The following is a 14,414-nucleotide window of genomic DNA, read 5'->3' as shown; positions in this document are numbered from 1 at the left end:
TAATGAGTGGTTTAAAAAGCCGTTTGTGATTAGCACATTGTCTGTATGCAAATGGGTGTTGCCAAGCTAATTAAGAGTCTAATAAATCTTGTTTATCTATTAATTTGATTACAATCAAAGCTGCTGGAGCCTCTGAGATCAAGGGTGATCTTGCTCCTCCTCCGGGGGCAGGGATTTGCTACATCCAAAGAGAGGCCCGGGAGTGCTGGGTAGGGCCATGGCCCGGAGCCAGGCTGCTGTCTTCCAGCTGTGAGTCTGGGCAGTTCCTCAGCCTCTCTGACCCTCAGTCTCCTCATCTGTAGGGAGAACACCAACTCTGGTCCATGGGGATCCCCAGGACTTGTGTGTCCCCCAAACCTTAGCCTGATGTCCTCTTGCCAGGCTCTTTTGTTGCCAGCTAATAGATGAGTGAAAACAGTTCCTGTAGAGCAGGGGTGTGGATCGGTGGTAGAGCCCTTGTTTTGCACACCCAAGGCCTTGGGTTCAATGGCCAGCACTGCAGAAGCAGACCTAAGGTAGCAGCACATACATCAGTAATCCCAGCACAGGGGAGGCCGGAGCAGGAGGGGCACAAATCCAGGCTGGTGCCTGGGCTGCACAGTGAGATCCTGTCTCAAAACAGCAGGGAAAACGAAAGAGTCAACTCTTATGTGTCGTTCCTTTCTGCCTGTCTGTACCAACTTTTGTGGTAGTAGGCTCCTCTTGCCCTGTGGCCAGCCTTCAAGCCTGACTACTGGGGTCTGATCTCCTGGGACTGGCATGGTGGAAGGAGAGACCGACTCCCACAAGTCGTCCTCTGACGTCCACATGTATACTGTGGTACACATGGCCCTACACATGTGTACACACAGAATAATTTTTTTTTTTTTAATTTTTGAGATAGGATCTCACTATGTAGCCCCTGGCTGTCCTAGAACTCACAATGTAGACCAGGCTGGCCTTGAACTTACAGAAATCTACCTGCCTCTGCTTCCTGAGCTGGAATTAAAGCTATGCACCACTACACCCAGCTAATCTTTCTTCCTTCCTTCCTTCCTTCCTTCCTTCCTTCCTTCCTTCCTTCCTTCCTCCCTCCCTCCCTCCCTCCCTCCCTCCCTCCCTCCCTCCCTCCCTCCCTCCCTCCCTCCCTCTTTCTTTCTTTCTTTCTTTCTTTCTTTCTTTCTTTCTTTCTTTCTTTCTTTCTTTCTTTCTTAAAACCTGAGAGAAGAAAGCTGAGGAGCCACAGTGGTCATAAACAGCCCTGACCACGAGACTCAGGGTTCCACAGTGGCTCCCTGCTGAGCAATGCTTACACCCTCTCTCACACAATGAGCAAGCTGCAGGAAGGCGAAGGCCAAGAACCATAATATGGAGACACTTGTTATGGTCTCCCCAAATTAAAACAACCGGGAGCATTAGCCCACTAGCTGACAGCACAGCCTGGCACAGAGCTGGTACCACTACAGCCAGATCAGGGAAATTAATTAAGAGAATACTCTAATAGCCACTTTCTCCCAAAGCGGCTGCCACAGCTTCAGGAAAGAAAGAACACAGCTTGCTTCCCCTTGCCTTGCGTGGATATCTGTGTGACCTGCGCAGGGAGAGCCAGGAGCCTGTCATTACAGGCCTAGGTTATTTTCTCATATCTCACAAGCCTGTACCAATGCTTACAGAGCTGGTACACAGACATATAAGCCATCCATTGTGACTTAGTGTGAAGGGCTCTAGGCAAGAAGCAGGGAGGAGGAAACCAAGGGAAATGCTATTGGTTTCATCACAGAAAGTCACGAAAGGGAAGATGCAGACAAGGCTTTGAGGTATGGGTAGGAGTTTTCTAGCTGGGAAAACAACAAAGAAAATCTGAACAGCCTTTTACTTGACAGGCAGGAATGATAACTCCCACTGCTGTTAGCAACATCTTTACAAACTTTTAACTTCAGAATATGGGGTCAATGTAGGTATCTACCCTGTGGAGGACGGCTGGACAGGGTCTGTCTGCCTGACCCTAGGAATGCTTACAGATGAGGAAGATGAGGCTGGCATTATGTGAAGATGGAGGTCACAGAAACTGCCACGGGCAGTGGGCAGTGGCTTTGCAAACAGATGTGGTGTTTGTTCCCAGCATGCCCTGGGCTGTGGCCTCTTCTCATTCTCTTTGCCGTCAGGCACAGAAGCATCCCGCACCTTGCGGGTATCAACATCACCCAGGCCCCAGGGAGCCAAAGCCCAAGGCAGGAAGTGTCTCTCACATCCCCAGTGCAACTAGGGGCGAGCAGAGTTCAAGCCAATATCCCCGGGCTTCCTGGGAGGGTTCAGGGAACCTGGAAGGGCAAAATGCAGGGCCAAAGGGACAGAGCTGCCCTGGCCTGAGGCGCAATGGCAGCACCAGAGGCCGGAGGCACTTGACAGGCACACGAGATGACCTTCCACAGCCCAACCCCTCTCAAGTGGGACAGGATTTTGAAGCAGGTTTGCCAGGGCAGGACTAGGTCTTGGGGCAGTTTGTGGCACGATTGGAATTCCCATAGAGGGGCAGAATTAACCTAGAGGGGTTATCAGGTCCTTGGGGCTGTTGACTACTACCCTCTTCAGGACAGCTATGTGGGCCAAGGGAAGAGCTTCTTAGAGGTGACCCCAAACTGCCAGGTACCATCTGGGCTCTGCATACTGTAGATACACAGTGCTGGTCAGAGAAGGCGGCCTTGGGACACCCTTCCCGATGTGCCCCGCCCCCAGGCCCTTTTGTCCCCAGGCCCTCTTGATCTTGGACAGAGGGGAAGGGGGTAGAAGTGAGAGTCCAGGCAGAGGTGACACAAGACAGGCTTGCTGCTGCGGATGCCTGTGGAGTTGAGAGCCTTTAGAGGCCATGAGTCCCATGGCGTGCTGGTGGATGCCAGTTCCGCCGTGAGACCCGAGGCCACCCTCCTCTGTGCTCCTCCAGTGTGCACCCCACAGCCCACAGGCTCTGTGCACACTAAGTATGTTGCTCTGGGACAGTGCACCCACCTGCTAGCCAAGGCCCTGAACTGCCCACTTTGGGAATGTTGCTCAGCATTGCTCTCCGCTGGCTGTGTGGAGGGTGGAACAGGAAGAGGCTGATTTCCTCTCACAAGGCCCAGCCATAGTGCTGGGGGTAGTAGGGGCCTTAGCTGCAGTAGCCTGGGAGGCCAGGTGGTGAGAGACAGGACTCCCCCAGAACCTGTCCAGCTGAATCAAAACGTCCATGAACTCAGCCCTGGCCTGGAAGATAATGAGGAACTTATGAAGCAGTTCTGGGGGGGGGGGGGGATGGATACAGACTTTTGCTTTATTAAGTCACCGGAGAGCCTGTGTCTGTCCGGCACACCCAAGATGGGAGTCTAGCGGGACAGTGGGAGACCAGGGGTCTCCTCTTTCTTTTGTGAAAACGTGGCCTGCAGGGTCTCCCAGCCAGGCCCCTTTTGCCAGCTTGTGCTTAGCCCCTCCCTGGAAGAGCAGAGATGCCCCTGCTAACCTGGCCTTAGGCCTCACTGTTGGGGGCTACACTTAGTCCCCAGTCAGCCACCTCTGCTACCGGGCCTTGTTCTGTCTCGTCAGCCTGCTCGTTCCCTGTGGACACCGAGAATAACGAGCCTGTGTCACTTTAAGGATACCTCTTTATCCCCTTGGGGTATGTCCTGCTCGGGCCCCCCAGGCCTGTGCTCACACTTCTGTCCTTGACTGAGCTTCTCGGTACTGATGCTCAGTCCACAGTGGCACGTGTGTTGAGAGAACAGTATTCATCCTTACTGTGTTCTGTGTTGTTTAGTTTGGGTTTAGGATGTGGTTTTCTTTTGAGACAGGGCCTCATACAGCCCAGGCTAGACTCAAACTTTCTACGTAGCCCAGGATGGCCTTGAACTTCTGATTCTCTTGTCTCCCACTCTTGAGATGATAGGCTTGTTGTAGATGTTTATCTCCGGCTGTTTGTACAACGCTGGAGTCGAGCCCTCTCCCAACTGAGCCCCACCCCCGTCCGTCACTGTGGTCGGCTCTCGTGCGGACTGGGCATCAAGACCCACTCCTGTATTGGGGGAAAGCGTGAGGACATGCTCTAGGTCTCTGCTCACAAAAGAGAGTACAGGAAGCTGCCTCAAGGGAGACCTGTGGACTGAGCTAGTGAGAGGAGTGTCCAGGACTGCTTTCCAGTTTGGCCGCTACCTGGCCAGACGGCAGGGTCCAGAACACTCTGTAACCACCGTGAAGGGTGAGAGGAGAGGCCTAGAAAATACGGCGTTTGCCCTGTACTGCTTCCTCCATGCTCAGGACTAGTTCAAGGCCTGGTCCTCATCTGGCTTGTCTGTCCTTTGGCCTTTAATCCACTCTGTCCCACGACACTCTTAGATTGGGCTCACTCTAGACTCTGGAGTAGAGGCGGGGAAGATAATAGTCGAATGTGTAATACGAGAGTGGTGAAGCGCTGTGAAAAATACGTAAAAAGACAGCGTGGGGTGCTTTTTATATGATGAGGGATAGGAAGGCTTTCCCAGGAGGTGACTTTCCAGAGAAACGAGAAGGAAGTGAGCATAGACCGACAGAGGCAGAGCGGTGAATAGCTGTGAAAAATACGTAAAAGACAGTGTGGGGTGCTTTTTGTATGACGAGAAATAGGAAGGCTTTCCCGGGAGGTGACTTTCCAGAGAAACAAGAAGTGAGCATCGGCCAGTGGAGGCAGATCCGGGGGAGAGGGTGTCACAGATGAAGGTGTTCTGCTGCTCTGGGGCATGGGTGTGGGGTTTTACGACTCTCACTGAGGAAGTGCAGGTGACCTCCAGTAGGGCTAGGGACCTTGGCCACTCTTAATGCTGTGACTCACTTTGGATGCCTTTTATTCCTCCCCCATCACCTCGGCTTGACTGCAAGGCCCCACTGAGTGCTCGAGGTAAACCCGAGACTGGATTGGAGGAAGTAGATTCCTGGCTTCTGATAGGAATGGGCTCTTTGGAAGGAGCTCCCTGTATAGGTGGCCAGAGCAGGCTGGGGTGAGGAGGCGAGGTGCAGGCTTGGGAATGAGCTGGTGGGATAGATCATTCTGGAGTGCATTTGGACTTTGCCCAGTCAACACTGGAAGCTGATGGTGCTGACTCATAGGTAAGGGAAGGTCTTAGCCAGGCAGGGATGTGCACAGGACTGGAAGGTGGGGGTAAGGCACCCAGGCAGGCTTTGCTTGCTTGGTCCTGGGCCCCAGAGGAAGGCTGATAGGGTGACCTAAGCCTGAATTCCAAAGACCAGGTCAGTAGGACTCAACAGCTAGTTTGTCATGAACCGCTGAGAGCAAGAAGTGGGACCAGGCTGTCCCTAGTGGAGACAATGCCTAGGTCCTGGCTGTTTCTAGAGGGTTCATGGACAGTCAGCATGCTTGAAGGAGGGGGCTTAGAGTGAGCTTTAGGTCACCATGGTTTCTTCGGTGCGTAGCTGCTGGACTGTGGGCAGAGATGGGGAAGAGTCGCTTCTGCCTGGCCTGTTCCCATGGAAGGTGCATCTTTTCTGCATCAAGTCCTCTCCTAAGCCTGAAGTCCCAGGGCTCCCTGGGGCGTGGGTCAGCTAGGATGGTGAGGTGAAGACACTGTCACCTGAGCCCTGCCCCAGCTCTAAAGACCTCTTCTCTCTCTGCAGTGATGGGTCATTTCCTTATGACTCTGTCCCTTGGCAGCAGAACACCAATCAGCCTCCCGGCTCCCTCTCCGTGGTCACCACGGTGTGGGGAGTGACCAACACATCCCAGAGTCAGGTAAGAACCTGTCCCACCCCCTGCTATGGCTCCTTCTAGGCACAAGTGTCCCTTATCTACCCACCCCTCTCCCCAGGGGGGAGGTTCTCTGGGGAACCATGCCATGACATTCCTCTTCACTGTCTGAAGCCAGTTCTAGGACATATCCAGCTGCAGACCACATCACTCCAGAAGGGGTACACACCAGGTCCCTAGCGGGGCACACCCATTGTAGGGCCTTCTGGGAGAGAAGAGGGAGGTTTGCCTCTGGCAAGCCGGCCACAGGTTCTCTTCTGAGACCGTGTTTATTCCAATTGTGTTAACAGACTCCCGTTTGTGACTGCCCTCGGGCTCCTAAGCTGGAAACCCTTGACCCTGAATGACCTGGATTAGGTTTTACCAAGATGTTCCCTTTCAGTCAAGGGTGCCTTAACCTGACAAGCCCCAGATGCCTTCCTAATCAAGCCTGTTTCCATTCATGTGTCTTCCTCTGTTCTCTCTCCTCCTCACCTCTGTCCTAACAGGGGGTCCCCCACCACTGGACTTGGGCCGGGCCACCCTGGAGGGAGCCATCATGCTTCCCTGGGGTCTCCATCCACAGACAACCTCTAGGCACCCGGGCCCTATTGCAAGAGTTGGGGCTGAGGAGGGCCTCAACTCAGTGCTTGCCAAGGGCTTGCTACTCACCTGCCTCATATCCCTCTCTCGTGCCTGGGGACCACTTGAGCTGGCATTGTGAGCCTTTGCCCCACTCTATCCTGGCTGAAGTTCTCAGCCCACTCCCTTTGATCCCTTTTGGTTCTGTGGACTGTTCAGGCCACCCCCATGCTCCTCTCTGCTGAGCCCTCCTTGGGATGTGTCCCTCTTTATCCTTCTTCTCATGACTCTTTCTCCACACTACCTCGGGGACTGACCTCGGTGACGGCCACACTCTCTGCTTGCAGGTCCTCGGGAACCCCATGGCCAATGCCAACAACCCTATGAATCCGGGCGGCAACCCCATGGCATCAGGCATGAGCACCAGCAACCCCGGACTCAACTCCCCGCAGTTCGCAGGGCAGCAGCAGCAGTTCTCCAGCAAAGCTGGCCCTGCACAGCCCTACATCCAGCCCAACATGTACGGCCGGCCCGGCTACCCCGGTAGCGGGGGCTTCGGAGCCAGGTGAGTGGCCAGCCTGGGCTGATGGATGGCCTTCTGCAGTGGTGTGTTAGCCTTCCTCCCTACGTCCAGAAAGGACTCTGACTTGGACTCCAACTCCGGGTTGCCTGGTCCAGGATGTGAGGACAGTGTTGCCCTGTGACTTATCAGGCTGACATCACCCACCCACCCGCGGGGGCGGGGTGGGGGGCGCAGAAAGGCTACATTCTCACTTCCTTCTTTAGCCTTGTATCTTTATGAATCATAAAGTCCATGGGGTGAACTGGCAAAGCGGGAGAGTGGTGACCGTGGGCTCCACTTGTCCAAAGTTCCTTAAGCTTTTTGCCTCTCTGAGGAGGAGACTAGAGTCCCCAGCTTCAGAAGACATCAAGGAAGGGGCAGAAGCAGGCAGGCCACCCTTCCCTGTCTAAACCACCCTGACCTCAGTCCACCCTAGCTCTCGGGACAAAGTTACTGAGTTTCTGGCCTTGTAGTTCAAAACAAGAGTCTCGCACTCCTGAACCCACATCCACACGGCACCATACAATTCTCAGGTCCGTGTCCACTAGAAGAGAAGTTGTGGTAGCCAACGGGAAGCCGAGAGGCTATGGAAACTTAGCACCAGCGAAAATTCAAGGAACAAGTGACGTAGTTGTCACCCGTAGCAAAAATAGCTGCCAACCTCAGGGGTCCCGGATCCCTACGGGGCTGGGTGCAAGGAGTACATGGGTACTGTAGTCATCCTCCCAACGTGTCCCAGCCTCGGCTTTAGATTTGAGGGCTCTCTGACTCCTCCCTGCTTCTCCTCCGCAGTTACCCTGGGGGTCCTAGTGCCCCTGCAGGCATGGGCATCCCTCCACACACCCGGCCTCCTGCTGATTTCACCCAACCAGCTGCGGCTGCTGCTGCAGCTGCAGTAGCAGCAGCAGCCGCCACAGCCACCGCCACAGCTACAGCCACAGTGGCAGCCTTGCAGGAGACACAGAACAAGGATATAAACCAGTATGGACCGGTAAGGGTTCCTGCCTCCTGGTCTGGCCTCACCAGACTGGGGAAATCAGTGTCGGTGACATGTGTCTCCTTGGAAGCCCCTACAAGGGTGTATGTTAGGGTGTGGGTGTGGTAGCATGGTTGGGTGTGGCGGGGGTGGGGAGTGGGTGTGCTCTGTTCTGTGTGGGATGAGGGCTCATGCGTGCACCTGGGGAAAGAGGTACCCCATTGGTCTCTGAGTTCCTGGTTACCAAGCAGTGGGCTCTGTGCCTAAAATCACTTCGTTCCTAGGCTGTCCCCAATCACCTCTCAGGCCACTACTGTCCTATTACCCACTTTGTGGATTTCGCCCAGGCCTCACCATAGATCCTCTGACCTTCAGAAGGCTGGGGTGGGGTGTGAAAAGGGGAGCCCCACCACCATGCAGGACAAAAGCATGGAGGAAGGGTACAGGGTGGGCAGGAGGAAGTGGGCTGGGTAAGTCACACTCAGTGTATGGAGGGTGTGTCTCCCTTGGCCTCCGACCAAGGGCAAGGCCAGGGCTTTCAGGAAAGGGCTTCAGCCTCCATCCTCATCCGCCTCCTCTTCCTGTGTCCTCCCTGTGCCCCTCCTGTCCCTGCCCTCTTCCCTGTCCCCTGCCTGCCTCCCTGGGAATGCTGCCTGTGCATTGGAGTGACTGCTCCTGGCCCTACCCAAACCCCCCCCCCAGCTGCACTTTCCCACGTGACCTGCAGAGGGCAGCAGTGAGCCCTGGAGGACTGGGTCCTTTGAGACCTCCCAGTTCCTAGCTGCAGCCACTTGGGAAAGTGTCCCATCCCCTTAGCTCCCTAACCCTTCCCTCCCTGCACTTTCAATGCATGTGGCATTTTATTCTTTTTTTCTTCTTCTCCTCCCGTTGAAGGTGTGTTCCTCTTTCCAGATGGGTCCCACCCAGGCGTATAACAGCCAATTCATGAACCAACCCGGGCCTCGGGGGCCTGCCTCCATGGGGGGCAGCATGAATCCTGCCAGCATGGCAGCTGGCTTGACACCCTCGGGGATGAGCGGCCCTCCCATGGGCATGAACCAGCCCCGACCACCCGGCATCAGCCCCTTTGGCACACACGGGCAGAGGATGCCCCAGCAGACCTACCCCGGCCCCCGGCCCCAGTCCCTTCCCATTCAGAGCATAAAGAGGCCATACCCAGGAGAGGTAAGTGACAACAGATGGGAGAGGTAGGGGCAGTGGCACAGGGATCATGGGCAGAGCCTCGGAAGGGTCATAGTTGGGCCACCAGAGAACTTGAAGTAAAGGTTGAGCATTGGAGCCTCAGTTCCTGACTGTCCTTTCTGCTGTGGAAGATCCCCAGCAAGGCATACCACCCGAGTCATGGTTTTGGTTTTGGTTTTTGTATCAATGATATCGACAATCCACCGTGGCCTCTAGGCTGCCTACAGGATAAGAGGCAGTGACATTGTGAAATGCCTGGCCTAGAGCAGGCAGGTGTCGAAGCAGAAACCATGATGACTGTTAGTTCCTGGCCAGGCTCAGCTACTAACTGGATGACTTTGGGTGAGGACCTCCACGCAGGGAGCGGCCTCTCGAGAGTGACGGCTGCCACCAAACCCTCTAGTACAGGCTGTCTGTGTCAGGAGGCCGTCAGATGGCAGGCAGTACATCCCTAGGGCTTCCTTCCATCATAGATGCTCTTCTGAGAATACTGTCTTCTCTGGGGTCACCCAGCAGAGGTGCTGATAGAAACCATCCCAGCAGACTGTCCCCAATTCCCTTTAAGGTTGGGGGATGGGGGGGAGGATGTCACCAGGCCTCAGTGACACTCAGAAAACAATTGAGCAGCACTGAGACCAGGATTCTGGCCCAGCAGATGCCCCTCACCCCCAATGAAGCTTGTTTTTGGCACACCCTATGATGCCCCTTCCTGAGCATGGCACCCCAGCTCTCCATCCCTTCTCAGATCACATCCTTCTGGCTGGTCAAGACTGTGGCCTTCAGCTGAAGCTGAAGTGGATTTCTATCCCAAAGAGCATAAGTTCCCCCATGTCCCCACAGGTCCCTTCAGCAGCCACTCTCACAGAGATTGGGTGATGTGATAACCGGTATAGGTGTCCTCAGCCTGAGGCTCAAGAGTAGGGGACTAGGTGCTTCCCATACACCCAGGAAGCCTACTCAAGTCCTGGGCCTCCACCTAAGGGTACCAGTTCAGGGAGAGAAATTCAAGGCTCATGGGCCCCCTCTGAGCCCTGGCTGTCCTTGGGTGGGGACCTTAAGCTGATGGCTTCACTCCCAGAGCACAGCCGCACGTGGTTGTTTTTCTTAGCATCCTCTACCCTCGAGCTCCTGATATGCCCTTGGCTGCACTGGGCACACATGTTCCGAACTTCAGGCTGCTGCCCTGAGGCCACAGAAGACTGACTTACTTATTGAGGCAGAGCCCTCTGCTCTTACTAAAGGAGTCCTCCACGAAGCATTGTTGCTTCCCAGCTGGCCCAGGTCATAATGCTGGGTGTCCCTGTCTGGGAGCTCTGGCTTCCACCTCATGGCAGCATGCTCATCCTGTGTTAGAAGTGGTAGAACCTCAGTGCGGGCTGGAGTCATGTTGCCTGGCTCCCTACAGCACTCCTGTAGCCTAATGAACACGTAGGTACCAGCCACTTCACAGCACAGTGAGAGTCGTGGAAAGTTCCTGAGTGCTACCCACTCTGATGTGTACTTCCAGGCACTGGGGCACGGCCACCAACTAGATCTGAGCCTAGAGGATGAGAGACTCTTAGGCAGGAAAGAGTCTTGAAAAGACAGGAAAGAAACCATTGACTCCGGGATGCCGTGTTCTGGGTACCTAAGTCACAGGTAGTCCTGGATCATCCAGTGTTCCAGATAGGGAAGGTGGCAGGAGGTGGCACTGTCTCCTTTCTGAATCACCTCTGCAGGAGGGGCTGTCTTGCACCCTCATTGACTAGTTCTCCCACAGCTGTGTAGAGTGGGTAGACGCTGCTAAGGATGGAACACTGGGTGGCTGTTTTGCTCAGCTGGAGACATAAGGACAGTGCTTACCCAGGTCAGCCTCACTGCAGGGGTCACCACCTCTTGGAAGTAAACTCTGTGACCGCCATCTCCCTGACACATTGGGGTACACAGTGGAGAACTCAGCCTTAGGAGACACAAAGGAGTGCTTTGAGCAGCTGGGACGCTCTGAGCATCCTTGGAGTTCTGAGGGCACAGGCTTCCAGAAGAACAGTTTCGTGGAGAGATTGCCTGTGATCTGGACGGGCAGAGCGTAGTGTCCCTGGATGGCAGAGGCTTCCAGCACCCTCTGGCTCATTCTCTCCCTGTGACAGGTCGAGAGGGCATTTTTGTGGGTAGAAGACGGAGGCGCTAAGAGGAGGCATTGGGGGCAGGGCTGAAGAGATGGCTCAGTGGTTAAGAGCACTCACAGCTCTTGCAGAGGAGCCAGGCTCAGTGACCAGGGCCCACATGATGCCTCATAACCATCCATAACTCTAGTTCTAGGGGTTCTGATCCCCTCTTCTGACCTTCACAGGTACCAGGCATGCTCATGGTGCACGTACATATATGTGGGGAACATTTTTTTTTTTTTTTTTTTTTTTAAAAAAGCTGGACCCAGACCTGGCGTTTGAGTTAGTGATCGCCTTGCCGGCACACCACACCACTGCTGACCTACCCCTGTCCTTTCTGCATTCCTACAGCCCAACTATGGAAACCAGCAATATGGACCAAACAGCCAGTTCCCCACCCAGCCCGGCCAGTACCCCAACCCCAACCCCCCGAGGCCACTCACATCTCCCAACTACCCCGGACAAAGGATGCCGAGCCAACCCAGCACCGGGCAGTACCCACCCCCCACGGTCAACATGGGGCAGTATTACAAGGTGAGCCCGCCCCCTGTTCAGGTCACCCCAGGCACTCCCGTATCTCACCCTCCTCACGGCAGCATTCTGACTGTGCGTGTGTTCCTGAAGGAGTCAAGAGGCAGTGGGGACATTTCCTGGTTCTCTCTGGGTGCTCAGCTGTGTCTGTGGAGAGGAGCCTATTCTCATGAGTTCAGATGGTAGTCCTCCTTTTTCCTTCTTCACAGTACGTGAGATGGGGACAGCAGGAGGAGGCACAATTCTGAAAGACAAACCACTGTCACCTTGACTCTCCCCCCACCACCCCCACCCACGTGTGTTGTATGCTTGTTGCTCATTTTATAGAACGTCTCTGTCCTGGATCGCGCCTCGCTTCTTTCTCCATGTCCGCTTCTCATTTTTCACTTTTACAGTGTTGCTGTGATAAAGATCTGTGAGCATTTAGCCTTTCCGTTGCCGTTATTGCAAAATGCGTTCTCAGAAGGGAAAGTCCCTCCGTAGTTTACACCGTGCTGGCTTGGGTGGCCATTGGCGCTCTATGATTGCCATCTCGGCTCATGCTTCAGCACCGTGCCTGTTGCTGTTTGGGGGTCTTTGACTAAAATTATAGCTGTGAGCAAAAGAGGCAATGGTCAGAACCTTCCCACCACCCTGGCAACAGTCCCCGCTTCCCTGGAGACCTGTTAGACCCCTGGTCCTGGAGACCCTGTTAGACCCCTCTTCCCCAGCACACTCGTGTCTCCAAGGGGGTCCAGCCATGGGGCTGTTCCGCCCTCACTCGTCACAATTTTTATTTCAACAGCCAGAACAGTTCAATGGGCAGAACAACACCTTCTCTGGAAGCAGCTACAGCAGTTACAGCCAAGGGAGCGTCAACAGGGTGAGTGTCATTTTAGTCTTCCCAAGTCCAGCAGACCCTCAGCAGGTATCAGCAGGCTCGAGCACGCCTTACCTTCCTGCCCCAGCATCTCTGCATGGTTGTAAGGGTCCACAGGTGGAGGATGCACTTCCTGGTCACCTGCTGAGACATAGATATGCTCAGGACCTAGGGTCCATTGCTCTACTGGGTGACCAAGGACAAGTATGGGCCCTACAGAAAACCAGACAGAGAAAGGATCCTGGGGACTGGGACTCCTCCTGCCCAGCCCCAGCAGGGACAGGGAATGTGGCCTAGAATCACAATGTGGGGAGGCCAGCTGCCCTTTCCTCCTGGTGTAGCTTAGACAAGGTGCTAGCACACTGAGCCTGTGTGTCCTCTTTGACATCTGGCTGTGGGAACCTGACCTGAGGGGATCAGCGGAGTGGGCTTTGATAAGGGATGGGGTCCTTATCAGTCCTTCCTGTCTTCCAAAAGGAGCAGGATTTTGCAGGTGGGAGTGTCCTCTGGTGAGGGGTAGTCCTAGGGTAGGATTTGGTGCAGATAGTAGAGTATATGTTCACAGCCTTGACCCATTACCTTCCTGTGAGTCCATAATCTGTTTCTGATATCTCTTTCCAGCCTCCCAGGCCGGTTCCTGTGGCAAATTACCCCCACTCACCTGTTCCAGGGAACCCCACGCCCCCAATGACTCCCGGGAGCAGCATACCTCCCTACCTGTCCCCCAGCCAAGATGTCAAGCCACCCTTCCCACCTGACATCAAGCCAAATATGAGCGCTCTGCCACCGCCCCCAGGTGAGGACCCCATACTCTCCATTCCTCTTCAGTTAGCTCTATCCGGAGGCCCCCAGTGAGCAGGATCAGAGGGCTCAGAAGCTGGACTACCTGGAATCCGAGTTAGGCAGAAAGGGTAGGAGGACCAAGAACAAGGATTCCCCTCTCCTGGGAACATTTAGTGTGGGGGCTGGACTGTCCTCTCTCCCCTGGCCACCAGGAAGAGCCTGGGTCTTCAGGGACAGAGAGGGCCAATGAGAGAAATGGGACCGCACAGTGGGGTGAACTGAGCTAAAGGAAGCCACAGGCTCTCAGTCATGTGCCTGGGTGCAGCACACTCTCTGTGGCTCTTGGCCCACGTTTATGTTCTTTGAGCGTGCTTCCCAAGGGGAGTCCCCAGCACCTGTGCAGCTGGGGTGCTTGCCACTCATTTGGTCCTTGTCTTTACCCAGCCAACCACAACGACGAGCTGCGGCTCACCTTCCCCGTGCGGGATGGCGTGGTTCTGGAGCCCTTCCGCCTGGAGCACAACCTGGCCGTCAGCAACCATGTGTTCCACCTGCGGCCCACAGTTCACCAGACGCTGATGTGGAGGTGAGGTGACCTGCGTGGTGACTGCCGTGTGTATGCAGGTGCTGGCAGCAGCACCCTGCCCTGCCACTGTCGCTGGCCTCTTCGGCATCATTGATAGGGCCGTACACTAGGCAAAGCCCCGGGATGTCACAAGGCACCCACAGGAGAGGGACCAAGCATCAGTGACTAGGAACAGCCGTTGCCCAAGACCTAAGCATTGACAGGACTTTCCAGAGGGTGAGGAGGCTAGCAGAGGAGCATTAAAGGCGGGAAAGAAGGTGGTGAATTAGCTAAAGGAAAAACCGTCAATCTGAGCATGGCTCATGTGGCCAGAGCTGCCAGTGTGAAGAGAGGAGGCTGCTGAGAACAGCAGAGCTGGGCTAGGTCGGCTCACCGAGCTCCATAGATTGCAAGGAGGTGACCACCTCCGTACATGACCTCTGAGATCTCGAAGGAAGCAATGTGTTTCCTTTTGGTTGAAGGGGAA

The 14,414-nt window shown here is 55.0% G+C and overlaps 1 protein-coding gene across 10 annotated transcripts in view; it reads left to right on the top strand.

Moving 5' to 3' along the window:
* Window positions 1-14,414, top strand: part of Zmiz1 (zinc finger MIZ-type containing 1) — a 204,935-nt gene that overhangs the window by 175,982 nt on the left and 14,539 nt on the right. For 8 of the 10 annotated variants that reach the window (XM_006991626.4, XM_006991624.4, XM_042284585.2 and 5 more), the window contains 8 exons: window positions 5,614-5,728; window positions 6,652-6,869; window positions 7,659-7,857; window positions 8,737-9,027; window positions 11,541-11,723; window positions 12,505-12,582; window positions 13,201-13,375; window positions 13,807-13,948. In XM_006991626.4, coding sequence (XP_006991688.1) covers window positions 5,614-5,728; window positions 6,652-6,869; window positions 7,659-7,857; window positions 8,737-9,027; window positions 11,541-11,723; window positions 12,505-12,582; window positions 13,201-13,375; window positions 13,807-13,948 — 1,401 coding nt within the window. The remainder of the gene's footprint in view (window positions 1-5,613; window positions 5,729-6,651; window positions 6,870-7,658; window positions 7,858-8,736; window positions 9,028-11,540; window positions 11,724-12,504; window positions 12,583-13,200; window positions 13,376-13,806; window positions 13,949-14,414) is intronic. The other 2 variants (XM_006991625.4, XM_076544571.1) reach the window with 1 other exon arrangement.

The sequence above is a fragment of the Peromyscus maniculatus genome, chromosome 9, assembly GCF_049852395.1.
Source record: "Peromyscus maniculatus bairdii isolate BWxNUB_F1_BW_parent chromosome 9, HU_Pman_BW_mat_3.1, whole genome shotgun sequence".
Taxonomy (NCBI): Eukaryota; Metazoa; Chordata; class Mammalia; order Rodentia; family Cricetidae; genus Peromyscus; species Peromyscus maniculatus.
This window is presented reverse-complemented; position numbering and strand designations above follow the sequence as displayed.